This window comes from Mirounga leonina, unplaced genomic scaffold, assembly GCF_011800145.1.
Source record: "Mirounga leonina isolate KUSES-001 unplaced genomic scaffold, KU_Mleo_1.0 Mir_151, whole genome shotgun sequence".
Classification (NCBI taxonomy): domain Eukaryota; kingdom Metazoa; phylum Chordata; class Mammalia; order Carnivora; family Phocidae; genus Mirounga; species Mirounga leonina.
This window is the reverse complement of record NW_023270377.1, coordinates 87525622-87540451: the sequence shown is the minus strand read 5'-3', so window position 1 is coordinate 87540451 and position 14830 is coordinate 87525622. Positions and strand designations below refer to the sequence as shown.

At 35.8% G+C, this 14830-nt stretch overlaps 1 protein-coding gene across 1 annotated transcript in view; it reads right to left on the bottom strand.

The window, feature by feature from the left end:
• LRP1B (LDL receptor related protein 1B) overlaps positions 1 to 14830 on the bottom strand; it is a 1834834-nt gene that overhangs the window by 49334 nt on the left and 1770670 nt on the right. The window contains exon 84 of the mRNA XM_035008121.1: positions 14235 to 14396. Within this exon, the coding sequence (XP_034864012.1) occupies positions 14235 to 14396 (162 nt within the window). The remainder of the gene's footprint in view (positions 1 to 14234; positions 14397 to 14830) is intronic.

Here is a 14830-nt window from a genome sequence, read left to right as displayed (position 1 = left end):
ATTTACCGACATCTAATTTAGGATGAAAACATTTAGGAGGATTCTGGAAAAGCTCTAAGATTCTTAAATATGTTGACAGGAGTGATTGTGGCCTTTCCTTCCCTGGAGTCAGTTTTTCATCTTGCATGGTTTAGGAGGCAGAAGAGATAAAGTAACTTGTATAAATTTGCTTAGAATTTTATGATTGTTTTCTTTGAAGGCTTATATAAGGAAATGGGAAAACAGAAATAAGAAATATTAAAATTATTCTTTTTCACAGTCCTCAAATGTTTTATACAATCCAAGATATTTTAATAATTAAACTTATTGCATAGTCCTAAATATATCTTCCAATTTCAGAGCTGAGTTTAATAAAGTAGGCAAACATTGAATCCAGGTATGCCAATTAAATAGTCACTGGGGAAAAAATGTGTGCAAAACTCTGATTAGAGCTGATAAATTTTCATCAGGAAAGCGTGTCTAAGAAAATTAGCATTTTCTAATTTATTACTAAAAATAGAAATATATCCCAAATATTTCTATAGAGAACACTGAAAAATTTAAAATAATGAAATCCATTTGGAGCAAATTCTAAAATTTAGAAGGCCAAGTTATCAAAGCGTTTATTTAAATGCGACATGTGGGGTGAGATTTTGAAAGTACCAGCATTAAATCTCTGACAGATTTATCTTTCAAAATGTGCATTAGAATGATAGCATCAATCATTTTAGTAATAGTCAAAAATTAACTCATAAAACTATCATGGCAATATTTTTTCAAATATCATATCAAATATCAAATAACATATCATATATCATATCAAATATCAAATAACAAATATTTGTTTATAAATCATGTTCTGGGTTGAGTGTCCTCTATTTTTAAAGCAATCCAGCCATAAAAGGTTTTAGCAAGTAATTATTTCTGGGTTGAGTGTTCTTCTATTTTTAAAGGAATACAGCTATAAAAGGTTTTAGCAAGTAACTATTTATAAAGTGGTAGAGAGTCACTTGAGACTTGAAAGTGAGCTGACTTGCAGATGACAGCTAAATATGGTTTTATAAGATGAGGCTAACTGAAAACCAAATAAGTGAATAAGCAGAAGATGGCTTAAAAAACAATGAGAATGAAGTGGGCTCATACAAGGTGGTACCTTTCTGACCATAAACACGTCATCTGCCATATTTAGTCCCTAATTTCTGTCAGGGCATGGAGTATATATTAAGGTTTACTTAATTTCAACCTACCAAAATTTGCCAACATCTACAGTGTTAATAATATCGGGTTAATATTGCTCATGCCCTCAGAATGCCCATACTTTGATAGAACTCTCAAGGCTAACAAGGTTGAAAAAAAAAAATCAAGATCAATAAAAAATTTTAGATAATCAGAACATGGAAGTATTTTATTTATTTGTTTATTTTTAAAGATTTTATTTATTTATTTGAGAGAGAGAGAGCGAGAGAGAACATGAGTGGGGGTGGGGGTGAGGACAGGGAGAAGCAGGCTCCTCACTGAGCAGGGAGTCCTACATGGGGCTAAATCCTAGGACCCTGGAATCATGACCTGAGCCGAAGGCAGACATTTAACCAATGATGTCATTGGTTTCTGGGCGCCACTCAGGCGCCCCAGAAATATTTTTTTTAAAGACAATTGAGAGCACAAAGTAATAACTCATTTTTAGAAAACTGGAATGAGTCTCATGGAGAAATCATGGAAAAGATCTTCTCCGATGGAAGTACCATTAACAAAGTTATTGTCCTCATGTTGTAGACTAACTAGAGGGCAGGGAATGTCCCACATCATCATACTGGGAGAAGATGAGGCCATCCTAGAAAAATATATGTAGTTCCTTTGTGCATAATTCTCTTTCTTCTCCTTTTCATTCTTCCATCCTTATTTCCTTCCTTCTTCTAAGCTACTCACTTCAAATACAAATGTCAAAGTAAGGATTTCTGATATACTTAAATGTGACCTCCTTTCTAGTTTTCCTTTAATATGTTACTTTGCAGAATGCATAATATATATATGTATCTTTCTATATCAATATACTGATCAGTATAGATATATTTAGATAGATAGAGGTTTCTACACTAGTGTGATAGAAAGAAGAAAAATAATGGATTATATTGAAGTGATTACTGTTTAATCAGACTTCACTAAAACACTGAGAAAGTCACCTTGAAAAGGTCACCTGGCAAAAGTAATATATAGTATGCTATAAAAGACTTTCACTGGTCAAATGTGCAAGTTTCCTTTAGGTCAGATATGCAGGAATTAAACAGATTATTGATATATAATAACCAGCTTTCCACTTTACTAAGACTTATAATAATTCCAAGATGATAGAGAATCACTTTAATTTTATTAGTAGTAGCATTTAACTTTTAACATGCTTGGAAGTATGCATTGAATTGCTGTAACTAGTCAGTAAAGTAATTTAATCCAAGATCCTTTTTATTTAGAAAGATTATTGTTCTTGGAAAACATCCTTAAGGCAATGAGATAAAGTCATTACTCTTTTATGCACACAGTATACTAAAAGATACTGTACCAAGAAACTTTGATATAGTAACTAATGTGTTTTCTTTCCAAAACACACTGACTCTTCTCTCCATTCAGACAGTAGGTAGGTTCTTAATTTACTGTGTTTTTTTCAGCATCTCATTTCTCACCACCTGACATCTAACATGTTTGTGTATTATTTATAAATACTAAAGTGTACCATGAAAGCAGTTTTTGGTTTATTCATGACTAAATCCCAAGCTTCAGTGGCTGGCATGCATTAGATGTTTTATTATTTTTTGTTGAATTAATGAATGGCCATTGGAAAGCAGGGCACTTCAGAAGACAGAGAACAAGAGCTGATGTTTTAGTTTTAAAACCCCAAAGGCAGTTATAAATACATGAAAATATGGAATCAGTCAACCACTCCTAAAACTAACTGAGGTTTGTCAGGATGTGTCTGTGTGTGTTCAGGCGGGAAAAGGAAGGTGGGAGATGAAAAAGGAGAATTAGATGGCAAGCAGAGATAGACGTCAGCAAGTCCCAGTAAACAGGCCCTTGGAAATTTGGTCCTTGCATTAAACATACACTTAGCTGCTGCACCAATAAACCAACTACTAGACATTCTAGACTGCCATGTGAAGGAAGGATGTGACTTGCCAAATTCTCAGAAATGGGGCATTCTACAGAATTAGATAAACTTTTCAGCTTCTAATACATTTCCACTTTATAGTCATAGTCTAATCTGTGTGTAGAAGTACACCTATGCAAGAAATTATTTTCTTCAGAGGCTTGTCCTACTTCCTTTCATGTGACTCAATGTGTAATTCCATTCTAAATGTATGGATCATTTCAGAAATTATTTTTAAAAAGCAGCTCAGATCATATTCATAAATGCCATAAAAATAATAAATCTTTTTTATATGGTGGCTTGCTTATCTGAGCAAATTGGAATAAATCTATTTTTGTTATCCAAATTATATATTACCTAAATATATATAACCTTTAAATATGTAACTTATTTTAATTACATATTATAAATGATAGGTACTTGAAATATCTATTAAAATGAAAATTTTGGGGGGGGCGCCTGGGTGGCTCAGTTGTTAAGCGTCTGCCTTCGGCTCAGGTCATGATCCCAGGGTCCTGGGATCGAGCCCCACATCGGGCTCCCCGCTCGGCGGGAAGCCTGCCTCTCCCCCCTCCACTCCCCCTGCCTGTGCTCCTCTCTCACTGTGTCTCTCTCTGTCAAATAAATAAATAAAATCTTTAAAAAAAAATGAAAATTTTTTGAAAAAAGCATTTGATTAAAAAATTTACAGAGGACTTTTCTTATAAATTATCTCACCTGAAACTTCTAACTCTGAGAAGCAGATAAGGTTTTAACTATTATCATTATTTATTTTACAAATCACCTGTCACCTATGATGATGAAAATAATTTGAAATCCAAAGTTGTAGAATACTATTTGTTAGTCCACAATTTTCTACTTTACTAGTTTTAAATGATCTAAAAAATGTTTGAATTCCATATCATCACCTCTAGGAGGCCAATGCCTTATCCATTAGGCTACTGGGGCTTCTCATATCATCACCTGTAAAACTCAGTATTTCTTTCTCACATCTGGATTCCAGCTTGAGAGATTCCAGAAGAGCGAACTTAGAGAGTATGTTCAGTGAAGATCCAGAAACCCACTGAAACTATATCACATTTTATTTATTTGTTTTGTTTGGGCAAGAGATTCTTAAAAGGATTAGAAACCCGTACTACCTTCCAATGTAAGAAGAAATCAGGATTTGAAAAACTCTAGCTTATTCTAGCTATTTGTGGTATGAAAGGTACCATGGAAGGGACATGAGTTCTTGGACTCAGACAATAATTGATGGAGTTAAATAAGGTGTCTTTCATTACATGGTCATAAACCAATTTGTTTGTTTCTGCCACTATGTTGATTTATATTTATTGATTTATTTTTATATCAATTTTTATCAATTGATTTTCAAGAAAAGCTTACTCTCACATTAAAATATAGATTTTCTCATTTCTCAAAAGGAATAAAGTACAAATTATTTCATCAAATTGAAAATAAAATCATATAATTACCATGGATTTAGTGATGGATCTTCAAGTGGTAAGGCAAATATAAAAATTCAAATGCAGATACCTGACCTTTCGATTCATCTTCTAGTACTATTTGAACCAAGTGACTTTCTATTTCTCAAAATGTCTTATACTTAAGATGTATCTGATTCTCTGGTCGCAACCCTCAATAAATGTGTTTTTTTTTTTTCTCCTAATAGTTAATTGTCATATAATTAAACACTTATATAGTGAAAAATTATTGGCTATATCCTTTCTATTTAACTTTTGCTCTTTTCAATGTTAACCTCATCTATTGGAAAACAATGGATTTTAAAATATATTCATTTATTGAAATCAAACTTATAATTATATTTTTGCATTCATGAGAATTAAACTGAACAAATAAATACAATTATTAATACATTCTTTTGATTTAAGCAAAGATCTGCTCTTCTTCATCTGATGGGTTCCATAATCATAGGGTAAATTATAAGTCTTCCCATCTTTCGTTGGCCTTTTGCACTCTGGGACTCAAAGGCTATGAGTTTAAGAGTTCGTTTTTTTTTTTTTTATCTTGAGAACCAATGATGGCATCCTGATTCTCTTGCCATTTTTATCAATAATCAGGATGAATACAATTTTTTCTAACATAATATTTCCTATCAAAAGAGGTCTACCTATTGCATAAAAGAGAGTAATAATACCAGTTTATAGTGACAAAATCTTTAATAATGAAAACCATGAAGATTACCACATTAACTATAAGATAGGAATCTTATTTTGTTTTCTATTTAAAAGATTTAAAGATTCCTGACTCATGATATTTTTTTCAAAACATGTCAGTTGACATTTCAAATCTGATATAAAGAATGTATTTTAAAATTACTCCTAAATTTACATTTAAATTAATTGTTTTAAAAGTGATGTTAGCAGATAGATGCATTTAACTAGAAACAATTTGCTTGGCTTGAGGTAAGCCTCAAGTAAATATTTTTGTTCAATCTGTATCTCTATCTGTGCATGATTTGTGTAATATATTATTTTCAAATACACAATTCTATTTGCAGATAATTATTTATGAATCCATTCAGTTTACTTAACACCAAGTACAGCAGAATCACAATCATGGATGGTTTCTATTCATGCAAAGCCTGCCTCCCTCCTTAACCTTCTCTCCTTCCTCCCTCTCTCACTTCTTCCCTTTCTCTTTCCCTCCCTCCCTCCCTCCCTTCCTTCCTTCCGAGGGCCTCCCACTGGACATCTTCAGTTTATTTCAATACAAATCCCTCTTCAGACAGTTAGTAACCATTACTTGTGTGACAAGTTATTTTCAACCTTTAAATAAGCAGCTTTAAGGCTTTCATTATTTTTCATATTATTTTGTAAACTCATTCTTCCTTAAGTTGAAAAAGAGGGGCAAATACTTATTGGTAGCCCTAGTGTGGCATAAAAGTAGAGGATTAAACCATATAAACTTGGCATGATTACTGAATGAAGCACTGTTTCAAGAATGTTGTGAGACTAGACTTGTCTCAAAATCAAATGAACCTGGCATGGAAAAAAGTTACTGCTCTGATGCCAGAAGAAGTAATTAAGCATTCTTAAAGATTTTTTTCCAATAGTAGTGACTGAAATTATTAAACATAATTACTAATATTTCAAGTGTAAGTTACATGACATAGAGATAAAAGTTTATCTTTTATAAAATTAACTTTATAAACACATTGCTGGCATTTTAAACAATTGCATAAAAAATAATGGTAATGCTCCTAAATAGTATGGAATAAAGTCCATTTCTGACCTTTGATCCTTTTTGGCAATGTAAATCTAAGTTGCAGCTTTGTCTAGCTTTTAATCTGCAAAGATATGCCACTGTTTTTTTATTCACCAAAAATTATGGGGACAAGTATCTTCAAAGAGCTTTTATACTGATATATCTCCAATGCCTAGAACAATAAATAATACCGCACAAGTGTTCATATATATCAGTTGAATAAATAAATTTTAATAATCACAATAAGTACTTTGACTCACATATGACATATTCTCTGCTTGGAAAAAAATGCCTCAGTTTCCAATAAATTCTTTTTTTTTTTAAGATTTTATTTATTTATTTGACAGAGAGAGAGCACAAGTAGGCAGAGTGGCAGACAGAGGTAGAAAGAGAAGCAGGCTCTCTGCCGAGCAGGGAGCCCAATGCGGGGCTCGATCCCAGGACCCCGGGATCATGACCTGAGCCAAAGGCAGCTGCTTAGCCAACTGAGCCACCCAGGCGCCCCTCCAATAAATTCTTTTTATATGAACACATTTCCCCTAAATCTTTTCCCTCTTACTATTTTTACATTTCCAAATGATAGCATAATAGTTCTAGATTTATACTAGATCAAAATTGCCTTCAATAATATTTCTATAATTCTGACAATTTTCCTCACAACTACTCAGAGTAAGATAAATAAAAATAATATATTACCTTATCGTTAGCCTACCATTCTCCATCATAGTCACATGAGAAAAGAAATGTATTTATTTTTCTTTACACACATTAATTCAAACCTAATTCTATTTTTACATCATTTTTTTCTCCAAACTGAAAATACAAGCACAGAGTTTCTCAGGGAATGTAGGTCTTCATGAGCTGCTGAGTAAAGGTGGCCCAGAACTGTTTTAAGTGGTATCCTGTCAGAGCACAGACAAAAAATTGGCCTCGCTGGTTGGAAACAAGACCTTTCTACTTTGTTTACATTCGCTTACATACCTAATACTTTCTCCTAAGTCCAAGCACTGAGTTAAGCCCCTCCAAGATTGCTAAGGTATGCAAAACATCATGGCCTATTTCATATTCTAAGAGGGTAGAAAGTCAAGAACACGTATGATGATATAAACACAGTGTGAAAATGCCAAAGAGAAGTGTGGGATGTCCTACGGCAAAGGCAGCTTCAGAAGACAAAGTGGGAGGATTAGAGAGGGTTAGCAGACATCGAGGAGCCCACATGTAAAGACAAAGACGTATGAACAATTTAAAGGGACACATTTTAGAGACCATGCAAGACCATGAACAGGTTTCCACGGCTGGAAAAAAAAAAGATACACAGTGAATGTGTTGTAGTGATGCAGGCAAGAAGCCTGAATAAAAGCAGTGCTTGTCTTCTCACCAAGAGAAGAAGAAATGGAGGACCCTCAGTAGCCAGGGCCCCAAAAGACTGTCACTCTAGACGTGAATGCTCTAAGAATCTTGAATATTTGCATACTTAGGAAATAGCTAGTTCTGATAATTTCACTTTTTAACTCATGCTCCTTTCCTGAGGTTCTAGGTTCAGTTCTAATTGGCCTTCATACTAACAGTGACAATTGAAAACATTTTATTCTATTTTCCTGGTCATTATTAAAATCCTTTGGTCTCTTCTGCGTGGGCCTGTCATTGGCTTCATCAAGGTTAAAATTCTTATTAACACCTCTATTCAATGGAGTAGAAACTGGCAACCATCAGGTTGAACCAGTGCATGACCTGAACTTTGAGTGTTCCCATAGTGAGCCTAAAAAGATGCAGCAGAATGGGCAGGATATCAAATGACAGGAAAATACACCAGGAGAAGCTACTTTTGGAGTCAGACCCACAAGGCTATAAATTGTGGCTCCTATGTTCACTAATGGAACAGATTAAGGAGAATGTCTTAATCTCATTTTTCACAATTGTAAAATTGGATTAATAATACTTCACAGGGTTGTGTGAGAATATATGTTCAGAGAAAATAATGTTTAACAGCATATTTCTCTGTGACCAAGACATTATACACTTTTAGTGATTTGTTATTTCTCTTGCCAACTTTCCCGTAGGAAAATCAAATAGAAACAGAAAAGGTAGGGGCACCTGGGTGGCTCAGTCGGTTAAGCTGCTGCCTTCAGCTCAGGTCATGATCCCAGGGTCCTGGGATCGAGCCCTGCATCGGGCTCCCTGCTCAGCGGGGAGTCTGCTTCTCCTGTTCCCTCTGCCTGCCTCTCTGCCTACTTGTTCTCTCTCTCTCTCTGTCAAATAAATAAATAAAATCTAAAAAAAAAAAAAAAAGAAACAGAAAAGGTAAACTTCAACAGTCTTTCCCTTCTGGGCTTTTGCAAATTCTGTTCCACTCACTGCTTCTCTTCATCTAGTTAGCTGCTTCTTCCTTCTGGACTCAGTTCTCATGTCACTTCCTTCAAGAAATCTTTCCTATAGGCTGAATTTTCTTTCTGTGCTAACCACTGTATTTCATTAGACTGCCTTTAATGTAACTTGTATCTTTTTCAGAATCACACATTAGATTGCAAACGCATTGAGGGCAAGAAATATCTCTGACATCGCTGTTTTCTCAATGCCTAATAGTGACAGGTCCATTGTAAATACCAAATTTGTTTACTGACCAATTGACTAATGAAACAAAATTGCTCTGCAAAGTAAAAGTAATCCCATCATGTCATCACATATGGTAGACACACATCTATGTTTCATAACTTTTATAATTACTTGATAGACGATGGTTCTACTACCAGTTACAATAGATGAAATGTTTGGATTACTGTCAAGTACTCCTAATTTTATAAACTTGAAATATTACTTCATGTTGGCACTTATTGCAACCAGTGGGACTAAATCATACAGGTGTATATCTAATAAACTATGTTCTAATTTAAATTATAATGGCTTCTCAAGCAGATTACTAAAGAACTTTAAAAATATCAATGAGAGTACAAACAGATTGCCATTTGATTTTAACACCGGGCTCTTAGACACAGACTGAGTTGGTCCTCATTGGCCCTTTTGCCCTAATGTTACTAACTACTAATAACCACAGATATTATTATTATTTTTTAAAGATTTTATTTATTTATTTGAGAGAGAGAGTAAAAGAGAGAGAAAACATGAGAGGGGGAAGGGTCAGAGGGAGAAGCAGACTCCCCACTGAGCAGGAAGCCCGATGTGGCACTCCATCCCCGGACTCCAGGATCATGACCTGAGCCAAAGGCAGAAGCTTAACCGACTGAATCACCCAGGCGCCCCCCTCAGATATTATTGACCTCATATTTAACATCCAGATTTAAATGTGAAATGCCATGCTTATTATTATTTTTTATTTCTACTAGAAATCCTTGCTCCAGATCTGCACAAAATGGAGCTATATTTGTTCTTAAACAACTTACTTAAAGAATACTCAATTTTACTTTGCTATTATTTATCTCTGTCTCTCCTCCCTGGGTGCTTCTGTTAAAATTAATTTGCATTTAGACCTCAGGATTTTAAATTGCCGTTAGAATCGTGAAATGTTTTTACTCAGCACAACTAAGAACTGATGTTTTACCTCCCACTAATGGACCTTTAATTAGGCACTGTAATGAACCATTCTGCCATTCCTTCATTTATGGAGAGAAGATTTTGTATATGCAAGATACAATTTTGACAGAACACCAGGTCCACTGAACCTTGCCGACTCACATATAATAGATCCTAAATTTATTATGCTTTTTTGTCAGCTGTTGGATTTATCATTTTAATGACACTGTCCACAGACTTATTTTGCTGCCAAAGAACAGCATCACTATGTTTGTTGACATCTTGATCAACAATTCCAGGGGTCCAATTCTGACTGTAGTATTACTACTTCAGGACCTTAGGCAAGTTATTTAACCTCTGTCTAAGAATTAATTGGTTAATTTTAATAAGTGCTTTGCAGTAAAACGTGGGAAGTGCTATGACTGCTAATAGTGATAATAAAATGATAATGCAGCCTTTTATAATGCATCAGGCTACCTCAGACTGTGATTCTATTAAGTTGCCAATTAAAATATATGTTAACTGCATTTATTCTTTTTAAGAAACCAAATCGCTATAATGATGGCCACATGGTATTTTTTTTAACTTAGATCAAAAAGAATAAAAAATGGCAATGCTTCAACTTAAAAAAATTTTTTTGAAGTTAAAGAAAAAAAGATCAACATTCTATGATGATAGACCAATTGGGAACAGAGAAAAGCTGCACAGAAAAATACCAGATGGCTGTACCCGATTAAATGTAGCTCTTGTACATTGAGTTGATTGTTCTTTATTAACTTGTCTCCAAACTGCTTTCATTTATTTATCTATGATTATTTATTTATTTGACAAATGCCATTGTTGGGTGTAATGTCAAAGAGGTCATCCCAGACAAATAGGAGGAAAGCACACAATTAACAATAATACCAGATTAAAGTGAATAGAAACAGAGGTAAAGAAGCAGTGACTTGAAAATTCAAAGAGAAAGATTCATTCTCTTGGGCAGATGTGAAGAACCTCACAAAGGGAACATCCTTTAAACTAGACAGGGACAGATAGGATTTGGCATGGAGAGACGAAGGTGAGGAAGAATCCAAAGAAAGTGCATTCCAGAGGAAGAGACTAACAGGAGAAAGTCGCAATGCTAGGGAAATTGACATGTGGAGAAGCAGGGTAAGTGTGGTTTTACTAGAATAAGAGAAAAAGTAGTCTGGATAGTAATGAGGGTCTGCAATACACAGGGGAAGAGCTGGTGTTGTCCCTGATTTGCTTGGAAGTCATTCAGGGTTGTGAGAATATTGGAGCCAAAAAGAAAAAGCCCATGAGTTAGTAGGTGGAAGTTGTTCTGGAATATTCTGCTGTGTTGAGAGGAAGGAGGAGGAGGGGAGAGCCATGAGGACGTAAGCACGGTGTGACACCTGCACATGACTGGATTATCTTTGCTAGATAAACTCTGCGGGCCTATGACACATATTTAAGAGATAACTTAGGAAAGCAATGTGAAAAGAGCACTGGCTGAGGGTAGTGGCATTCATATATGTCAAGGGGCTGGCCTACATGAGCAGAACATACACTTAGAAAAGGAAACACCAATCTGTAACCGAATCTCTGCTACAGCAGAAGTGGCCCCCTGCTGTAACATCAGAAGGGAAATATTTAATATTGCTCTTGACTCTCAAATTAAGTCAGTGCATATTGCTTGATTCGATGCTGTTCCACGTACTTCCTGCAGTGAACAGAGACTGAGGCTACTCTCTGTGAGGACCTCAATGACATCAAACCATCTGGGGGCCAGAACATTGAGTAACTTTTAAGGGTATGGGATCTGGAGTTGGATTACCCAGGCAGAGTCCTGACTCTCCCCTTTACTAACTGTGTGATCTTCAGGAGGCTCTTTGTGTCTCCTCAGTAGCATCCTCTGCAAAATGAGAATAAAAGCAACACCTAGCTCATTAGTGGGATTAAATGGATTAATAGAATTAAGGCAAAAAAAGAAGTAAACACAAGAATGCCTGGATATAGAAAGATCTCAGTAAATATGATTGAGACAGAAAACCATTCTTCTCATTATGAATACAACATACAGCTGTGGCTACTCTTTTGAGAATCGGTACAGAGGGTGCTGAGAGAAAACATGGAGATCAGTTAGTAATTATGCAGGTAAGAAATACTGGAAACTTCAATGAAGATAGTGGGGATGGAGCTGGTGAGAAGTGTTCAGATTCTGGGTATGTTTTAAAGGAAAAAGTGAGAAAGAAGTTGGGGTGTAAAAGAAAGAGAAGAGTCAAGGATGAATCCAAAATAGATGAATGGGGATTAAAGAGTACACTTGTGGTGATGAGCACTGGGTGAGGTATGGGATTGTTGAATCGCTGGATTATATACCCGAAACTAATATAACGCTGTTTGTAACTATAGTGGAATTAAAACAAAAAATGGATATGAGAAATCTTTTAAAAAATAATGAAGTGGGTTAGATTTAAAAAAAAAAAAAAAAAGGATGAATCCAAGATACTTGGACCTAAGAGATGAGTGCTTCTTTTTTTTTTTTTTAAAGATTTTATTTTATTTATTTGAGAGAGAGAGAATGAAAGACAGAGAGCATGAGAGGGAGGAGGGTCAGAGGGAGAAGCAGACTCCCTGCCGAGCAGGGAGCCCGATGCGGGACTCGATCCCGGGACTCCAGGATCATGACCTGAGCCGAAGGCAGTCGCCTAACCAACTGAGCCACCAGGCGCCCCGAGATGAGTGCTTCTTTTTATAGATACAGGGTAAACAGTGGTAGAAGCGATTTTGGGTGAGAAAATCAAGTTAATTTAGAGCCAACTCAAACTGTCAAATAGACAATTAGGTATAAAAATCTGGAATTCAGGTGGAAGTTTCAGCTAGAGATAAACATTCGGAATCATTTGTATTTGGATAGTATTGAAGGTCACGTGATCAGTTGAAATCATCTAGGCAGCAGGTCTCAATCTCAGTCACATATGTGAAACACGTGGGAAACCTTAAATACTATTGCAGCCTAACAGAATCAGAATCTTTGAAGGTGGTGTTTGGGAAACTGTATCTCACAAAACTGTTTATAAAACTGTTTATTCTAATGTTCCGATTTGTACGGAAATCACAGGCTTGAAGAGTGAGTGTTTTTGAGAAAAAAGAGATATGAGTACAGTCATGAGCCACTCCAATGTTTAGAGGTCAGGGAGATGAGGAGGAACCAGCAAAAGATGGTGAAAAGAAACAGCCAGTAAACTTGGAATGAAAACACGAGAGTGGTAAAGACAAATGAAGGTGTTTTAAGGGGGGAGTGATTAACTTCGGACGGTGGGATAGAATAAGAATTGATAATTGGCCATTGAATATGAGAACATGGATGACAATAAAATAAATTAACTTGACTTTGATGAAAGCTATTTCAGCAAAATAGTGAAGATAAAAATCTGCCAGAGGTGAGGTCAAAAGAAAAATGAGAGGAACTGTAGCATATAACTCTTTAGAATAATGTTACAAGTAAAAAAAAATAAGCAGGGGAATAAAGTTGTGGGTAGAAAGAGATATGGGCACAAGGCAAGGTTGTTCAACAAAGAACTGGGGAGAGAGGAAAATATTGATAAAGGAGAAAGATGGGGACAGTTGTAAGAGATGTGTCCACGAGTAGCTAAGAGGGATGGAATGTATGAGTGGAGAGTATAGCACACAAGGTTCCTACTCCTACAAAGACAGAGTCTATGGATATAAGATAAAGTAGTTTGAGAGATGTGATAGTGGCAGCTCATGGCAGTTCTCTTCAGATAGCTTCTATTTTGACCAATGAAATAGAAAGCAAGTTCTTGAGCTCAGGATGAATTTGGGGAGCAGGGATCGGACGTTTGAGGAGAAAAGAGAAGATCTGACATAGACATATAGGAGAGTCAATAGATTAGCAAAACACAGTAGAAGCCATAGTAAGTGCCCATTTGACATTGGTGATAAAAACTCAAGAGAGACCTGTCTGTACGATTATGTGCTCTTCTTCAGTGGCATCCAGCAGTGGGGCACCAGTTCAGAGCAGATGGAGAACTGGATTTAATCATGGTTACAGTTTTCTAGGAAAGTGCAACAGAAGGGAAGAAAGAGCATGGGAACTGAGGGTATATACGAGGACATGATTACAACGATGGATTCGAGAATCTAAGCTGGGGAAGGAAGAAACATCGAATCTTTAAAACGAGAAGGATGAGGACAAATGTAAAAAATAGTTGGAATTGGGGTGACGGAGGGAGTGAGCCTGAAAAATAAGGGGTTGCTGAAATTGAGGTAATGGAGGGAACATCGAGATAAGAGAGTTACTAATGGTAAACATCAAAGTCTGCTGTGAGATCATCTCGTGAGACTTGCTTTCACTTACAGTACTGACATCTGTCCCCAGTGTGTTCAGGCTGGCAGTGGCAGTAAGGTTGGTTCCCAGCAGTCACACTGCAGGTCCCTCCATTTTGACAAAAGTCCTCACAGACTGTCTTACCACAGTTTGGTCCAGTGAACCCCAGGGCACAGCTGCAGGTGGGTCTCCCTATTGGAAAAGAAAAAGGAACAAAAAGAAATTATTTGACTAGAATTGTTTATTTCCATGGCATCCTCACTGGATAAGAAACAGGAAGCCAAGATTCTGGTCAAGGTTTGTCCACTACTTAATCTGTGATTTTAGGCAGTAACTTGACCTCTGTGGGTCTTAGTCTTCCCATGTTCCAGTGAAGCCTGGATTAGAAGATAACTCAGATTCACATCAGGTAAAATAACCGGAGCTCATTTTATGAACAATTACATATTTATGCAGATGTGTTATGCTCTGAAATGCTTATTTTATTCTTTGTACTTCTCTGTTCATGTCCATTTTGCTTTTTCAATTATTTTTATTCTATTCATATAGTAATGCAGATTGTATTAGCCATTAGAATATAAAATAGAGACAATCATATTGCTTTTTTATTCTTTTTTCTCTTTCTT